The following is a 17,369-nucleotide window of genomic DNA, read 5'->3' as shown; positions in this document are numbered from 1 at the left end:
TTTATTTGGCCTCTTTTAAGCTTCAACTTAACTACATTTCTCTGTGTGATGATACCTCTTACCAAAGATGACTCATAAATCTGTATATTGGAAAGCTGCTAATTAAAGTATCTGAGATGATAAGCCTATTAAAATTATGTTTTTAAGAATGTTGTGGTCGCTAAAATAAATGTCATTAAAATGCATTTTGAGTATGCTTAAACCTTCCCTGTTAGCTAACACAACCTTAATAGCGGTCTTGTTTGGTAAGCTTTTTATGCTTTAACCTTCATTTTGCCTCTAGAAACCTAAAACACAATAAAATTCAGAGTAAGATCTTAGTAATAAAGAGAGACTTCCTGGTAATAAAATTCAGAATTTTCTTAAATTGCATTTCTGAAGGTTCTACAAATTTTCTAACATCGTCCTTTAATAGATGAAGAAATTGAGTACTAGGATAGGGAAGTGACTTATTTCAGTTAAGTTATTCATAGTTTTACCCCACAGCATGAGAGGCAGATGGTAAGAAAAAATGAGACATTATATACAATTGAATGTAGAATAATTCATGCTTAAAAGGAAATCAAGAAAAATGACATAATTTAAGTCTTTCTTGGTAGAACCTATTTCAGTTGCATAACATTCCTTAACCAGAAAATAAAAGACAACCTCTTGGTTATTTTAATGGAGCAGGGGTGGGATGGCAACTCCTGTTAGATCTCTCAACATAACAAGCTATCCTTGATAAAATGAAGCTAAGGCCGAAGAGTTACAATCTCTGATTTTAATGACTGACAGTCTCAAAGGGAAGCCATACACCCTCCATGTGAATCTTGAATTAAACAGAAATCCTATGTGTTTGGCTCAGCTACCTTAGACTTCTCTTATCCAAGAGTTCCAGTGTATTTTTCCTCCTAGTTTCTAAGGTCTTCCCTCCATCCCCAAATATTGCACTGACCTCAGATTCACTCAGGATGCTCTCAGCAGAGTACTAGGCTTGCGTCACTTCACTCTCTCACGTTCTAACCGACAGTACTCGCGGTCACAGTATTATCCGAGTAGGAAGGCATAAGCTAGAGGTAGAATATGCTACCACCACATTTGTTTGTTTAAAAAACACTAGGCCCTTGTCTCCTCCATTATTTTTCTCTCTTATATCCAAATTCGGACACCACTGGCCTATAGCAGTCTGCAGTAGACATGAGTTCAAGGTGCCATATGCTTCTCTGGTGCCTGTTTGTGAGCCAAATAGAGGAACAATATGCTGGAGAGAGCACTGACCAGGAAGATCACATCAAACCAGCGGTGATAGAAGTTGAACTGCAGCTCTCCAAGGACTTCGGTGATGATGGTGCGGTATTCTAGAGGCATGCTCATTCGGATCAGCAGCACAGAGGAGACAAAGTACATGCCCTGTAAGTCACACAAATTAATCCAGAAGTCACTTTGAATGTAGTGAGGGACAGGTCAAAGGAAGCTTAGAATATTTAAAAGTATAAAACACATTTCTTATATTTTGCAACTGTAAACATAAAGCTAGTTCATTAAACTTACCATTATCTGTGCTAATAGCAGGACAATGACATTGGAGGACTTACTACTGGAGATGGCATAAAAGAACTGTCAAGAAAAGGATGAAAGATGAATGTATACAATACTGCTTGATTCCTGTGTCAAGAATATTAAGTAGCATGGTTAACATGCCATAATCCCATATAGAAAAATTATTCATATGATTAAGGCATAAAGACAAATAGACCACTGAAAAAGGATCCAGTTACAGTTTTCCCGTGAGGCAGTTGATGGATTTAAGAATTACATGACATGAAAGGATTCTGACATCTATTGAACTTTACAGAAACTATGTGATACATATGACTTCATCATTATAAACATTAACACAAGATTACCCCAGGCTACTGTAAGCCCTTAGAATTATTACTTAGCTTCTAGGCTCTTTCCAAAATTGTGTTAGATGCCTAGAGATCCCTTCTCCTCCTCTCCCAAACTTTTCTCTCCTTCCACTCAAACAACTCTTGGATCTTGAAATTGCTACCTCTTCTACAAGACAGATTTACCTTCCATCTCCATGAAGTCTTCCTATGTTGATCAGAAAACATCCGAACATCCTGCTTTTCCTAATTCCATATCCTCCTTAAAAGGGACTCCATAGTTACTCTTTTAACCTCAAATGCCTATCTCATTCATTCATTCATTCCAAACATCTGCTGAGATCTTACCATGTGCTGGGCTCTGTTCTAGAGGCTTAAAAGGGACTCCATAGTTACTCTTTTAACCTCAAATGCCTATCTCATTCATTCATTCATTCCAAACATCTGCTGAGATTTTACCATGTGCTGGGCTCTGTTCTAGAGGCCGGTGACATATCAGTAAACAAAACACACTGATCTCATTTTCTGACCTTTGGTAAATGTAGTTATCTGATTGCTAGAATATATAAATATATCATCATCAATTTATGTATTACTTTAACTTTTTTTTTATTCTGTTGTATGTCTTTTAAATGTTTGTGACAGTTTTCTAAGATTTTAGAAGGCAGAAATTTTAATGAGATAAAATTATGTCATGGTGCCACATATAATTGAATAGGTACTTCTTAACTCTGTGATATGACATACCTTGGTAAGAGTGATCAGCAATCCTCTGATGGATGTGACAATGATTATTCCAACCAGAATGAAGGAAATGTGTTGGGACCAGAACTTCACCTGCCACCATAACAGGAAGAAAAAAATGTGTTAAATCTCTGTCCAGAGACGTGAAGGTTAAGAAGATACATTATTCTGATCACTTTCATACTGTGACAGGGAACTTCATTAGGTCCTGTATGATCAAAAAAAATTTTGGGGAGGGAAGAATGTGGGCAACTAGAACGCCTATAGGAAGCCTACAATGGATGTCTTAATTAGCTGACTTGAGGACAGAAGAAAGCAAGTGCAGTGAAGTGATGAAAACACTAACAAATCAGAGGAAACTCAGAGTAAACTGTGGCTTCAATGTGATAAGTGAAAGCACAAACTAAAAGGAAACTAAACAGCAGCTTGATGACTTTAGTATCTGTGAATGACAGTCCTGATTATCCAAAACTTTAACAGCTGACCTTCATTTCAATCACATTAAGTAAGATATCTTTTTTTCCTCTCAGATTGCTTCATAGTGGGAGGCAGCCTAGGGACTCTCTGCTTGATTCAGGTATGAAAAGTATCTGAGGGGGAGCTGCTATTATTCCCATCTAAAAGATGTTACTCAGAATTATGAAATGTGGAGTTTATAGATGAATTATAGATGAAACACATACATACATACAACTAAATAGCCTCAGAAAGAACTGATAAGAACATTTCTAAAAATTGCAGTCCAGTAAAAAATTTAAAAGGAAAACACACATGTAACAATAGTGAAGAATACTTACCCTAAATTTATATGTTCAATGAAAGATACCATGTTCCTTTACATGAAAAAGGACCACACTATTGATCTGTTACCACGAAATGTGTGCTCTGAGCTGTTTCTCAAGGACTGGAACCTAATTTGCCCTGATTCATTTTCATCTTATCCAGCTACCAGAGGCATGTGCTGCCGAGCTGGATGACGGAGCACACAGTCTGTGTGGGCTGGGATCTCAGCACAGCTAAATGGCCCTCACAGGGACTAAGAACACGACATTTGTCCTAGTATCAAAGTGCTAATCAGCTATAATCATTTGTCATATATATATCTGGAAAATACACTATTCTACAAATAAAGACAAATTGGGATAAGAGTGTTGAATGACAGTGGTATTATAAAACAGGTAGAAAGATGGTTAAAACTTTGTGCACAGGCTAGTTACCATCTTTAGCTACACGTAAAGTCCACATAAAGGATAATTCTTTTACAGCAGAAATCATTTCAGTTATAACATGGAACACTAATTACTAGTTAATTTTCTACCAGAGGGATCAAAGGTAAGTTGTGTGTTTGAAACTCTTCATCAAGTATCATAGAGAGAATTATCTGAATATTTATTTGGTGGGGAGAAATTGGTGAGTGGTAGCTAATTACAGAGAAGCAGAGGAGGAACAACAGAAATAATCAGCAACTATGACAATAGTAAGTCCTAGTCATTTCTTAATGGTTTTACATCTTTTACAAATTTTCACTATGACTATGTTAAAATATACAGAGGAGAGTGGGAAGAACCAAAGAATCATGTACCTATAACACAGAATTAGAATCATAACAATTGCAATTTATAGCAAATAAAGTAGAAAGCAACATAACAAACCAGGATCTTGATACAACTCTTACATCAAATTGGATCCCCAGATAATTCACAGTGATCTCAATGCCTCTTGTGACAGGATCAGTTTTCCCAACTCGGTCAAAAACGATATTAATGGTTGCCTGCAGAGATATAGACCTTTATATTAGAGTATTTCAATAATCACTATTTCAAAAAGTGATTCAAAATAATGAATTAATTATCTCAACATATCTTACAGGTGGATGTTCCTAAAAATGCAATTCCATTCTCAATCTAAATCATGTATAAAAAATCTGTTTTGGTTATTCACATATAGGCAAATGGAAATCCCTATGCCCTTTCTTTTCTGTAAAGAGTAAAGAGGAGTAAGTCTATGTCATATATACCTTAATTTATTAGAAGCTAGAGAGGTAACATTCTCATAGATAAAGTCAGAGTAAGAAAATCAAAGAATTCTGGGGTCATTCTCTGTGGTTACTTTTTGAATTTTAACAGCAATCACTAAAGTGACAAAAAGAGTTATAGCTAACAAACCAACAAAAGAGATCAAATGGAATTATGAAAAATACCCCATTAATCCAAATGTAAGCAAGAAGAAAGGGAAGAAAAAACCAGATGGGACAAATAACATATAGCAACATGGTTGTTTTAAACCCAACCATACCAATAGTCACATTAAATGTAAATATTCTAAACCCCCCTGGCAAACTTTGCCACTGTAGTGTGACAGAAGCCAAGACAACATGTAGATGAATGGGCTTGGCTATGTTCTAATAAAATTTTATTTACAAAAGCAGGTGGTGGCTGGATTTGGTCTGTGAGCTGCAGAAGGCTGACTCCTGGTCTAAATATGCCAATTAAATGGCAGAAACTATAAGACTGGATAAAAAAGCAAGACCCAAATGTTGTTCACAAGGAACCCACTTTAAATATAAAGATACAAATACGTTAAAAGTAAAAGGATGGAAAAAGATATGTTAACACTAATCAAAAGAAGACTGGAATATTACTATCAAAGCAGCCTGCACAGGCAAAAAATATTGCAAGATTAAAAGGACCATTTTATAATGATAAAAGGATAATTTCAACAAGTGGTACCTAATGACCCTAAATGTGTATGTCCCTAATACTACAGCTTTAAAATACATGAAGCAGAAACAAAGAACTAAAAAAGAAATAGACAAATCCCCAACAACTTCAATAACCTTCTCTCAATAACTGATAAGTGGTCAGAAAATTGGTAAGGGTATAGAAAACTTTAACAATACTACCCACAAACTTGACCTAATTGACATTTATAGAACATTCCAGTCAGCAAGAGTAGAATTCACATTCTACTTATGGAATATTAACCATGGTTGACCATATTCTGGGCCAGTATCAATAAATTTAAAAAGATTAAAGTTTTACAAAGTATGTTCTAAGATCACATGGAATTAAACTAGATATCAATTAGACTGACATTTGGATGATCCCCAAATATTTTATAACATACTTTTAAATAACACATGAGTCAAAGAAGAAATCAAAAGGGAAATCAAAAAATATTTTGAACTAAATAAAAATAAAAATGCAACACATCAAAAAAGTTGCATTTTGTGAGATGTAACTCAAATAGTGCTAAGCAAGAAATTTATAGCACTAAAACACCTATGTTAAAAAAGGTTTTGAATCAATGATTTTAGCTTCCACTTTAAGAAATTAGAGAAAGAAGACTCAAAATAGGAGAGAAATAATAAAGATCAGAAAAGAAATCATTAAAATAGAAAGCAGAAAAAAATTAATTAATTAACCCAAAAGCTGGTTCTTTGAAAATTCAATAAAATTAACAAACTTCTATCTAGACTGATCAGGAAAAAAAAAAGAGAAAAGACACAAATTACCAATATCAAGATATCACTTCACATCCTCCCACAATAATAAAAACGACAAGTGTTGGTGAGGATATGGAGAAATTGCAACCATCACACAGTGCTGGTAGGAATGTAAACTGGTACGGTGGCTTGGGAAAACAGACTGGCAGTTTGGCAGTTTATCAAAAGGTTAAACATATATGATATGCTTAGTATGTATGTTTATATGCTAACAAAGGCTAGCATATAATCCAGCAATTCTACTTCCACAAGTATATACACCTAAGAGAAATGAAAAAAATATGTCCACATAAAAACTTATACATGAATGCTCACCACAGCATTATTTTTAATGGCCAAAAAAGTGGAAACGACCCAAATGCCCATCAACTGATGAACAGATAAATAAAACATGATACATCCATATAATGGAATGAATATTATTCAGTCATAAAAAGGAATGAAGTATTGATAGGCTAAAACATAGAAGAACCTTGAAAACAAAAACCTGAACATAAAAGATCACATATTGTATGATTCCATTTATATGAAATGTCTAGAATAGGGCAGTCTATAGAGACAGAAAGTAGATGAGTGGTTGCCTAAAGCTGGGGGATAAATAGGGAATGACTGCTAATCGATATGAGATTTCTTTTTGGGGTGACAAAAACTAATTATGTTGATGGTTGCACAACTCTGTGAATATATTAAAAACCACAGCACTGTACACTAAATGGGTGAATTATATTGTATGTGAATTATATCTCAATAAAGCTCATTATATAAAAAGAATAAGAGGAGTGATATCACTATAGATTTTATAGACATTAAAAGGATAATAAGGGAATACTACGAGCAATCTTATGAAAATAAATTTGGCAACTTCAATAAAAATGGACCAATTCTTTGAAAGACAAAAACTGCAAAAGCTTACTCAAGAAGAAACAGATAACTTGAATAAACCTTGTATCTATTAAAGAAAATAAATCTGTAGTTAAAAAATCTTCCTGCAAAGAAAACTTCGGGTCCAGATGGCTTTACTGGTGAATTCCACCAAATATATTTAAGAAAGAAATAATAAGAACTCCATACAAACTCTGGAATATTAAAGGAATATTTTAAAACTTATTCTCTAAGGTTAGCATTATAAGAAAACTACACTCTGATATTCCTCAAAACAGATGCAAAATTCTTAACAGAATTTTAGCAAATTAAATCCAACAACATAATAAAGACAACACACCATGACATTTAAGGTTTACTGCAGGTTACACAAGGTTGGTTTAATATTAAAAAAATTAGTTAATGTAATTCACTATACTAGCAGACTAAAAAAGAAAAACTGTATGATCGTCTCAAGAGATGCAAAAAAAAACAGCATTTGATAAAATCAAACATGCTTTCATGATGAAAAACAATTTTAAACTATAAATAAAAGGAATTTCCTCAACCTGATAAAGGACATTTAAGAAAAACCAAGAGCTATCACCATACTTTATGGTCTAAGACTGGATGCTTTCCTGCTAAGATTTGGAACAAGATCAAGGTGACTGCTTTTACTACTTCTATTTAGCTTTGTACTGGAGGCTTTGTTCAATGCTGAAAGGCTGGAGGAGGAGAAGAAAGATTGGGTGGGACAGGATTGGAGAGAAGAGGATGGCATGGGATAGAATGGGAAGGGAAAGGAAAGGAAGCGAATAAAATGTATCCGGATTGGAAAAGAAGCAGCAAAACTGTCCTTATTTGCAGAGATCTGATTGTTCATATAGAAAATCCTATGAAATCTATAAAAAGCATCTAGAAAATAAGGGTTTAGCAAAGTTACAGAATATAAGATTAATATACAAGAATCAATTATATGTACACACACACAAACACAGAGGCAACACTCAAGAAATTGAAATCATTAAAAAATCCCATTTATAATAACATAAGAAATTATAAATACTTAAAAGATAAATCAGATGAAAGATGAAAGAACTGTATACTAAAAACTAAATACTGTTGAGAGACTCTAAGGAAGATCTAAATAAATGAAGTGTTATACCAGGTTCATAGTTTGGAAGACTCAATATTAAGATGTCACTTCTCTTCAAATTGATCTGAAGATTCAGTGACATTCTAAATTCCCAGCAGGTGTTTTTGTAAGCATTAATAAGCTGACTCTAAATTTCACATGGAAATGCAGAGGACACAGAATAGTGAAAACAAGTTTGGGAACAGAACAAATTTCAGAACTTAGACTGATTTCAAGACTTATTATAAAGCTACAGTGGTGAAGACAGTGTGATATTGACATAAATAAAGGCAAATATATATCACTAGAAAAGAACAGAGAGTACAGAAACAGACTCACATCTACATGGTCAATTAGATTTTGACAAGATTGCAAAGTCAACTCAATGCAGAAAGGATAATCTTTTCAACAAGCAGTGCTAGAACAATGGACAGCTACATGAAAGCAATGAACTCGGATCCATACTCTGACATCATATTAGAATTAACTCAAGATGGGTCATAGACCTAAATGTAAAACCTAAAACTATACAATTTCTAGGAGAAAACATATGAAAAAAATCTTTGTTACCCTGGATTAGGCAAAGATTTCCTAGATACAACTCATAATAGAAAAAAGGGAAAGTGGAATTAATCAAAATTAAGAACTGTTCTTTGTAAGATACTGCTAAGAGAAAGAAAAGCCAAGCCACTGGGTGGGAGAAAATGTTTGATCTGGAAACCACATATTTGATAAGGAGTTTCCAGAATATATCAAAAAAGTCACAAAACCCATTAGAAAGAAAACAAATAACCTAATTAAAAATTTGGCAAAAAATCTGAATAGATATCTCACCAAAGAGGATATATAGGTGACGAGTAAGTACATGAAGAGTTGCTCAATATCATTAAACATCAGGGAAATGCAAATTAAAACATTTCAATACCATCTCATACCTATTAGAATATCTGAAATAAGACTGACTACAAAGTATTGGTAAGGATATAGAGTAACTGAAACTCTTATATACTGCAGGTGAGAATGTAAAATGGTACAACCTTTAAGGAAAAGTTCAGCTATTTCTTCAAAAGTTAAACATACAACTGCCATATGACCTAGTCATTCCACAGCTAAGTGTTCCCAAGAGGAAAGTGGGTGTATGTTCCATATATAGACTTATATACAAATGTTGTTAGCAGCTTTATTTGTAATATCTCCAAACTGGAAACAAACAAATACCCATTGGCAAGTGAAGAGATAAATAAATTGTGTTACAGTCATACAATGGAATACTACTCAGCAATAAAAAATAAACTATTGGTGCACACAGTAACATGGATGAGCTTAAAATATTATGCTTGATAAAAGAAGCCAGACACAAAAAGGATATATACAATAAAATTCCATTTATATAAAATACTAGAAAATATAAACAAATGTATAATGGCAGCAGATTGGTGGTTGCCTGAGGACTGGGGGTCGGGGAGAGGGGCATTAAAAAGGGCTACAAGGAGACGTGGAAGTGATGGATGGATATGTTCTCTATCTTGATTGTGGTGGTAGTTGTTGCACAGGTATATACAATGTCAAAACTTACCAAACTGTACCCTTTAAATATGTACAGTTTATTGAATGTCAATTACAACTCAATAAAGCTGTTAAAAAATATGCTTCCCTAAAGGCTGCATCTCATACCTTTCAATAGGTTAGGTAATTGAACAACCTACCTTCATTTACCTTCTCACACAGAATAAATTAAGATTTAAAAATGTCACCTGAATGGGTATTAACATCAAGTCATTATAACATTAAATCCATTAAGGCCATTAAATCCAGAATCCTCCATTCATCTATACTGATAAAAATTAACAAGCTGACAAAGCTCCTTTTTGTGCAAACACAGCCACAGTAGGTAAGTCACCCAACCAGAAAATCAAATCAGACTTTTCTATAATCACACTGAAATCCATTAATACCTGCAGATGAGTCACAAGTAAAGATGAATAATGTACATAAAAAGCACATAAAGGATAGAACATTAAGGAAGGGCCACAAAAGAATAAGAGTTGTAGGCACATAAAATGAATTTATCTATAGAAATATGTTTTAGAACTATTTTGGACTTAATTTTTTTAGGCATATACACATTATTAACAAGGACAGGTCATTTCTATTCTGAGTTGAAGATAGGAGTTGAGTAGTGTATTCATGGATAATATGGGCAGCAGAGTGTAAAATAAACTTTTACTTTCACTTCATATATTTCATAATCTAAGACCTTATTAATGATTTCTGACAGAGGAAAAATGTAACCTTTTTTTTTCTAGGTGACCTAAAAAGGGCAGGGCAGGGGACAGAAGGAAGAGTGAGGCTCAGAGATATGAAAGATCCCACTATATTGACTCAACCGGTGTCGTAACTTAGCTCAATGCCTCAATCAATCCCACTTTTCTCTCTCTCTCTGCCATTAACAGGGAAAATCACCTAAACCCTGATAGTTAAAAATAATATACTTACCATGAAAATTTTCCAAACACAGTAAATAGAGAAAAAGTAACCCAGAAAATTAAAATATTTCCCCTTGAAAGTTTTGGAGTATTCTATTCTCTCCTGAGGGAAAGCAAACACAAAACCTGGTTAGTTTCAGCTAAATGTAAATTTATATTTAACAAAAATATTCCTGCCTCTATGAATCACTGTTCAGGCTGAGTCAAAAAACCAAACATGGTAATAATATTAAAATAATAACAGTAGCAGACATTTACCAAATGCTTACAGTAGGCCTAAAATTGGGATAAAACCTTACATGCATTATCTACTTTAATCTTCATAACAACTCTTACATGTTCTATTATCTTAATTTTACAGATGAGAAAACTTAGGCTCAGAGAGGTTCAGTATAACTTGCCCTAGGTCACAACAGCTAGTGAGGAGAAGTTAGGCTCAGGTTTGTTTCCAAAACCTATGTTAATCTCTATTCTATACTCTACTCCTGTGAAAAAGGATTAAAATAGTTTGAACAACCTTAACTACTAGAGTTTGTATACTTAAATTATATTGTATTTGGGGTATAAATAGTGAAGTTACTTCTTGTAGTTAGGTCACTTCTTGATCTGGATCCTTTAAACAGGGCTAGATCATGGCAGATAGGTGTCATATTTCTCCTCCAGTATTACTAACTTATAAGGGATAAGAAGCAATCAGAGGAGCTACCATCTTGATTCTGGATGAGTAGGAAGTAGTGTGTGACACCTTCCTAGATGTTGAATAGCTTCTTCTGACTATACCACTAATTTCATTTACAGAGAGTGTTCAGTTAAGAATTTTGTTAGTGGTAGGAGCAATGTCACGAAGATGCAGACTCCTAATGCTTCGTGGCTGATATTGAAGTTATGAGGTATCTCTTACATTGCTTGGCTATAGAAGACACTAAAAAGCTATTTTCATTTCGTTCACTCTTCACTCATATTGGTAAAAACCACACTTCAGTTTCCTTGCTAAGTACCTTGGTAGCATACAGATCAGCTGTTTCCAGAAAAAGCTGCCTGCTTAATTCTTCCAAAGCATCCACTTCCTGTTGAATAAGAGTAAGATCTGGCACAAAATGGGCATCAAGGTTTAAATCACATAGAAGTTTCAAGAAATAACAATGAAGAAAGCATATGCTTTTGGTTTCTCCTATAGTGAATCCTAGGAACTGCCTATATTTTCAATTTGCTGCTTCATAGCCAGCAGTACTACTTCAGAGAAATTTCCCAAACTTGACACAGGTATGTAAAAGCTTCTTTATCAAGAACATTACCACCAAACACCTACCATTCAGTTATTCCCTAGCTCAAGTGGCTAAGAGAGATGGTTATGTTTATTTGTTTTGTTTTATTTATCTAGGTAGATTAAGTGAAATGTAATTTTAAAATTTCAAATTGTTACACAGTAAAAAGAACACCTATTAATACAGCAGCTTTCTCCTTCATTATCTGAATAAATAAAATGTTAGGAAAAGGAAACTAGTATTTACTGAGTTCTAATACAGGCTGGGATTTATAGACATTACCTTCTTCAGTTTTTTACAGACACTCTTCAATTATTCTCAAAACCAATCCCATGAGATGTTATTACCCATTTTGCAGATAAGGAAAGTAAAGCTCAGAGAGTCAGTAATTTGCACAGTCACACAGCTCAAAAGTGTGGATCAAAGTCAGATATGCCTTACTCTAAGACCTGCTCTTTCCATTACACTATGCCACTTTCCGAGAACTCAGTGAGGTAACATTATTATTCTCTCCATTTAGGAAACAGGGACCTAGAGAGAGGCCAAAAAAATTCCAGTATTTCTGTTGATTTATCATCCCTAAAATAGCTTTAATCTAAACTTTAGCTTTGACGTATTTTTAAGTAATAAATATAGTAAAGATAGACCCTTCTAAAACAGAAGTATTGAATTTAACCCAAATCCTCTTCTCTCTGTGATTTTTTCTACTCTTACCCAAGTCAACAAGTGCCCTTCAGTTCCTTCCTCAGTAATGGCTGCCAGTGGCATGGCTGGGCCACCAAACAACAGGGTTTTGCTAGTTACATGTCGGTGTCTCCCAAGGCCAGACGGGCAGCTCCTTGAGGGGAGAGGCTGTACTCTGTTCACCATCTTATCCCTTAGTATTCTGCCTGGAAATAGACATAAAGTATATGTTTCTGGACTAAATGGGCTTAAAGGAATCCTTTCTTTTCCTTTCCCATGGTCACCTTACTTTTCTTTTGTCTAATTCTTACCTGCATTTGATACCAGAAAGATATGCCATAATTTATAGCAAGAATAGATTACATCCTTTTCCTCCGGGTAAAAGAAAAGGAAATTCATACTTCTTCAGGTGAGAGAAAGAACCAGGAATAAGCTATCTTACCACTAGTCCTCCGAAGTTTTGACTTAATAGGCTGGTAGCCTCAAAGAGATTTAGTTAAATTTGGGAATTTAACATTGCAATTAGGTGAGTCAAGAACAATCCATTAACCCAATCTCCTTGATTCTTTAGAATAAAAAGTTACTGGAGATACAGAACTGCTTAAAATTTGTTTAGGAATACTGCTTGCTTTAGGAATGGGCCTGTTCCATCCCATATACAAACCATCCATTTTAAGGAGTTTCTATGTTTTGTGGTATTTTTTCACAGTTGGGGACTCTAATAGTGTAGTGGAAAGAACTAAGAAAAGGAAAACACAGCTTCTGGCCATATCTTTGCCACAAACCACTGTGTGACTTATCTTCTCTGGGTCTATTTTCTCATCTGTGAAATGGAAAGACTGACTTATTAGGACCCATAGGACCCCTTCAGCTTAAAGACAATGATCTTTTATGGGTGCTGGAAAGATGACTCTACACACTGTATTTCTTAAGCTTAGCCCTGGTCACCTGGACTCTGATGCAGTCAGGTTCTGTAGAAGAAACTAGCCCAATATGCCTTCTTTCTTTCACCCTTGGCACAGAGAGAGAAGAATAATCAAGCAGAAGGATAAAGGATACTTTCACTTCCTGGTGCTGAAGCGGTAACACTCTTTATCATTCCCCAGAATCCTGATGGTTTGTTATGTACCTCCCCCTTCTGGAACATTGTTCTCCGTGTCATTGCCATCCTGAAATGAAAGAAAATATAAAACCTCAGCAAGGAAGTATGGACCCTCATAGTCCATTCACCTTCCAACCTCACAACTGACCCTGCTGTTCAGGGAAGGAACCAAATTCTGGAGGTCTACTTTTCTAACTGAAGGGAAACTATACACTCTCAGAAGCCATGTGGCCTGGGTGAAGAAGCACAGAATTTGGAGTAGGCAATAAATCTGAGGATTGGCTCTGCCACTTAGAAGCTGTGAAATTTTAGAGTTTTCATTTCCTCACCTCTGGTTGAATGTCTTTGATGGTAACTTAATAGTAAAAATGAGTAAGATGAAATTCCGTTAGCACCAATTCATAGTCAAATTTTCTTGAGAAAGTCTAACAGTACAAGTTTTTTAAATGTGTTTGTATCTTACCTTTTCTTTTTGCTTATGATCATATCCATGGTTTGGAGCAGTCGTCGTTCCAAGGAGAGAATATCTGTGTCAGTCACATTTCTATAACAAGCACAGACTATTAGCAAAGTTTTGGGGTCCCCATCCTTGTGTGTAATACAAGGCAGAGAAACATATAAACTTCAATTATTGCCCAGTAATTCAAGGCTTTTCCTGAAGAATATTAAAATGACTATAATAAGCAAAAATATTTCTGCTATAATTTTTGTATAGTTAAGACTTCTGGGGTCTCAGGGCACTGGAAGGCAACTAGCTCTGTCATAGTCTTTTTTAGCTTTTATCCAATGACATTTATGATGTATGTGTAAGCACACTTTTCCTTGGCATTGTCTTCAAATCCTCTACTTTTAGAAGGAACTGATTTACTAAAGTTGAGAATAGCTCACATTGCTGTCTACTTAGAGATGTGTCTTTGAAAAGTGGGGGTAGCAGGGGGTGGGGAGGTCAGAATGAAATCACCATTTAAAAATAAATGAATGTAGGGCAAATAATAAAGGACAGGCAATGTAAGTGATAAGACTTATTTAGAAAGATTCCTAGGTCAATGTCCATAAGGATAGAGCAAAAGAAGAAAAAGGCAGTGTTAAAGACCTAATATTTAAGTATTAATGATGTTGACATGATATCACATATATATTCGAGAAGTAGTGGGTCTAAAAGAAAAGAGACAAAGTTCTCATTACCTGAGGAAATAGGACATGTAAGTGTACGGGCAGTTGACAGCACCAAATCCAGAAAGAAGAGCCACGAGAGTCACTCCGATCACACCAACTCGGCTGATGAGCTGCTCTATAGACAAGATCCCTGAAGACATCAAAGCACATTAATGACATGAATGGCATTCATCTGCACTGCAAAAGGAAATATCACTGAAATGATCAACTATTACATGTAACTAACATGTACAAGGCTGAAGTTTAATTATTAATGCAGATTTTCTATAATAAATAACATAAAAACCCATTGATTTTCTTCCTATTTCATATGTTTCCAGAATCATCTCTATTACTGGGTAATGATAATAGTAAAATAATAACAATAATATAAGTATACATAGCTTTTAAAAACTGCTTATTTCCTCTGACTCTCCTATAGGAGAGTCTCATAACCTTTCTCCCCCAAATCCCTGCTATAGGCAATGAGGAGACAAGGAAGGATGTATGGGACGCATGGCAGGTTCTAGATATTGGCTTGTTCAACATTCATTCCAGTGTTTTTCTAGCATGTGCTCTTGTGCTACTGAATCTAAAGCCAAAGTTCTCCAAGATTTCCTGGAAGCTAATGTTCTGAATGTTACCTAGGTTGCATCAAATTCACAAGGCCATCTGCATCACCTCAAACACAGCAGTGAATGTGGAAATGGTGGCAGCACAAGGCTGCTGAAGCAGCTGGGACAGAGGCTCTATTCTCTGATCCCTGATGTCACAGGTCCTGAGAGCCAGGTGACAACTTCAAGAGAGTTTTTTTCTAGTTTAGTCTTGTGGTGCAATTAGATGTTTCTCTTCATTATGTAGCATTTAAATTTGATGTCCTTTCCCTAAATACTATAAACTCCCTAACCCTAACATAAATCACTTTCTGGTTTAAACTAGTTAAGAGTAGATTCTATTTTCTGCTATAAAAACCCTGATAGATAGAGCAGGATAGTGAAGTGAATAGATGCATATTTTTTTTTTAGAAAGTTCTCATGTGAAAGCTCCAGTATATTTATTACAGGTGGGCTCTCTAATCTCTTTTAGATTCATATATATATTTCTGAAGTAGTTCTGGAAAGTCTTGTTAGCTGAGAGGTTTTTGTTCATGGTTTTTAGTACAAAAATTAGGGCGGTCTCTATGGCCTGTGCTTATATTTAAAATGAATTTTTTTGAGTGTGAGGAGAGACACTGACTCCTAAAAAGCTTTTCTTTAGCTACGAATTGTGAGTATTTTATGTCATTGTTTTTTCCCCAGAATACATACACTCCCTACTAAAGACAATTTTTACCATCTCTTGAGCAATGGTCATTCACCTTTTGGGTCCCAGAACCCTCTGGGAATCTGGTAAGTTTATGGATTCCTCACCTCCAAATAGGTATACAAATATGTTTCCATGACTCTGCATACATTACCCAGAGATTTAAGTAAAGGACACCTTTCTTCACCCCTCAATCTCTTGAAGTTCATTAATTAACCTCAGATAAAAAGCTCCCACTCTAAAATGTCAGAAGTCTGTTCCAAAAACCAGCATCTGATTCCTCTTAGGATGAAAAGAAAATTCAGTTCAAAACCAGACATTTTTTAGAGAAAGAACTTGCTGTATTTCCCACAATCATAAGTTTTTAAAAAATTATTATTTTTTTAATTAGAAAAATATAAACAATTCTTTTCCCTTCCCTACTACAGATACACTCACCATGTTTTGGGCTGAGAATGGGAAATGGATCTCCTAATTTCCAGAAGAAGTACATAAAGGTCAACCATAAGAGACAGGAAAAAAGTAGTCGCTGTTTATGCACTAAGAAAAAAAGAGACAAGACTTTAAGGTTAAATAGATGTATATTAAAGACCTTGCTCTACTTGAAGATAAAGGAGTCGTGCTAACTAATATTTGGCTGGCTTGTTCACTTGCAAATGAATGATGGAATAATACAATTTTTAGAGAAAGAATCCATACTACCATAAGAGAAATTTGGCTGAAATTAAGACGTGCACTGAGTTAAGGGAAACATTATGGTAGAAACAGAAATAAAGCTGTGACAGGACAAATAGCCTAATCATTCATTCAATATTTATTTTGTGCCAACCTTTTAAAGATGCTGTGTATGGGGTGCCCGCAAAGTAGTAGCTATGAAAGTAATGTGGAAATGAAGCTCCCCACACCCTCAAACCCCAAGAATATTCATCTCAATCTATGTGTTAACACAAGAGGGTAAAATACTCACATAGTCGGATGTTGCTTACAATAAAGTAGCCAATATAGAAAGGCACCATGAAAACCAAAATCAGAAGAATTACACACAGGTTCATTTTCCAGTGAAAATAACGGGAGCTGAAATAAATGTCAAAGAATATATCACTAGGAAGGGAAGGGCAGCAAATTTCATTCTCTTTGGTCCCCAAAGGATCTCTTGCTCTTTGAACTCAATACTGAATATATCCCAACTAATCGGTCAAGTAGGCTATTACTATCTGCTCATAAGAGGTTAAAAAACATAAAATTCTGAGAGGTATATA

At 34.9% G+C, this 17,369-nt stretch overlaps 1 protein-coding gene across 6 annotated transcripts in view; it reads right to left on the bottom strand.

Annotated features, from left to right (window-relative positions):
- Positions 1 to 529: 529 nt before the first annotated feature.
- GPR89A (G protein-coupled receptor 89A) overlaps positions 530 to 17,369 on the bottom strand; it is a 58,551-nt gene continuing 41,711 nt past the window's right edge. For all 6 annotated transcript variants that reach the window (XM_037021614.2, XM_037021617.2, XM_073234530.1 and 3 more), the window contains 11 exons: positions 17,078 to 17,184; positions 16,549 to 16,650; positions 14,839 to 14,959; positions 14,117 to 14,197; positions 13,611 to 13,720; positions 11,601 to 11,689; positions 10,613 to 10,705; positions 4,291 to 4,386; positions 2,619 to 2,708; positions 1,534 to 1,599; positions 530 to 1,392 (listed from right to left, as the gene is read on the bottom strand). In XM_037021614.2, the coding sequence (XP_036877509.1) occupies positions 1,186 to 1,392; positions 1,534 to 1,599; positions 2,619 to 2,708; positions 4,291 to 4,386; positions 10,613 to 10,705; positions 11,601 to 11,689; positions 13,611 to 13,720; positions 14,117 to 14,197; positions 14,839 to 14,959; positions 16,549 to 16,650; positions 17,078 to 17,184 (1,162 nt within the window). In that variant the 3' untranslated portion in view covers positions 530 to 1,185. The remainder of the gene's footprint in view (positions 1,393 to 1,533; positions 1,600 to 2,618; positions 2,709 to 4,290; positions 4,387 to 10,612; positions 10,706 to 11,600; positions 11,690 to 13,610; positions 13,721 to 14,116; positions 14,198 to 14,838; positions 14,960 to 16,548; positions 16,651 to 17,077; positions 17,185 to 17,369) is intronic.

Source organism: Manis javanica, chromosome 4 (assembly GCF_040802235.1).
Source record: "Manis javanica isolate MJ-LG chromosome 4, MJ_LKY, whole genome shotgun sequence".
Lineage (NCBI taxonomy): Eukaryota > Metazoa > Chordata > Mammalia > Pholidota > Manidae > Manis > Manis javanica.
The sequence above is the reverse complement of the archived record's forward strand: the minus strand, read 5'-3'. Positions and strand labels throughout refer to the sequence as shown.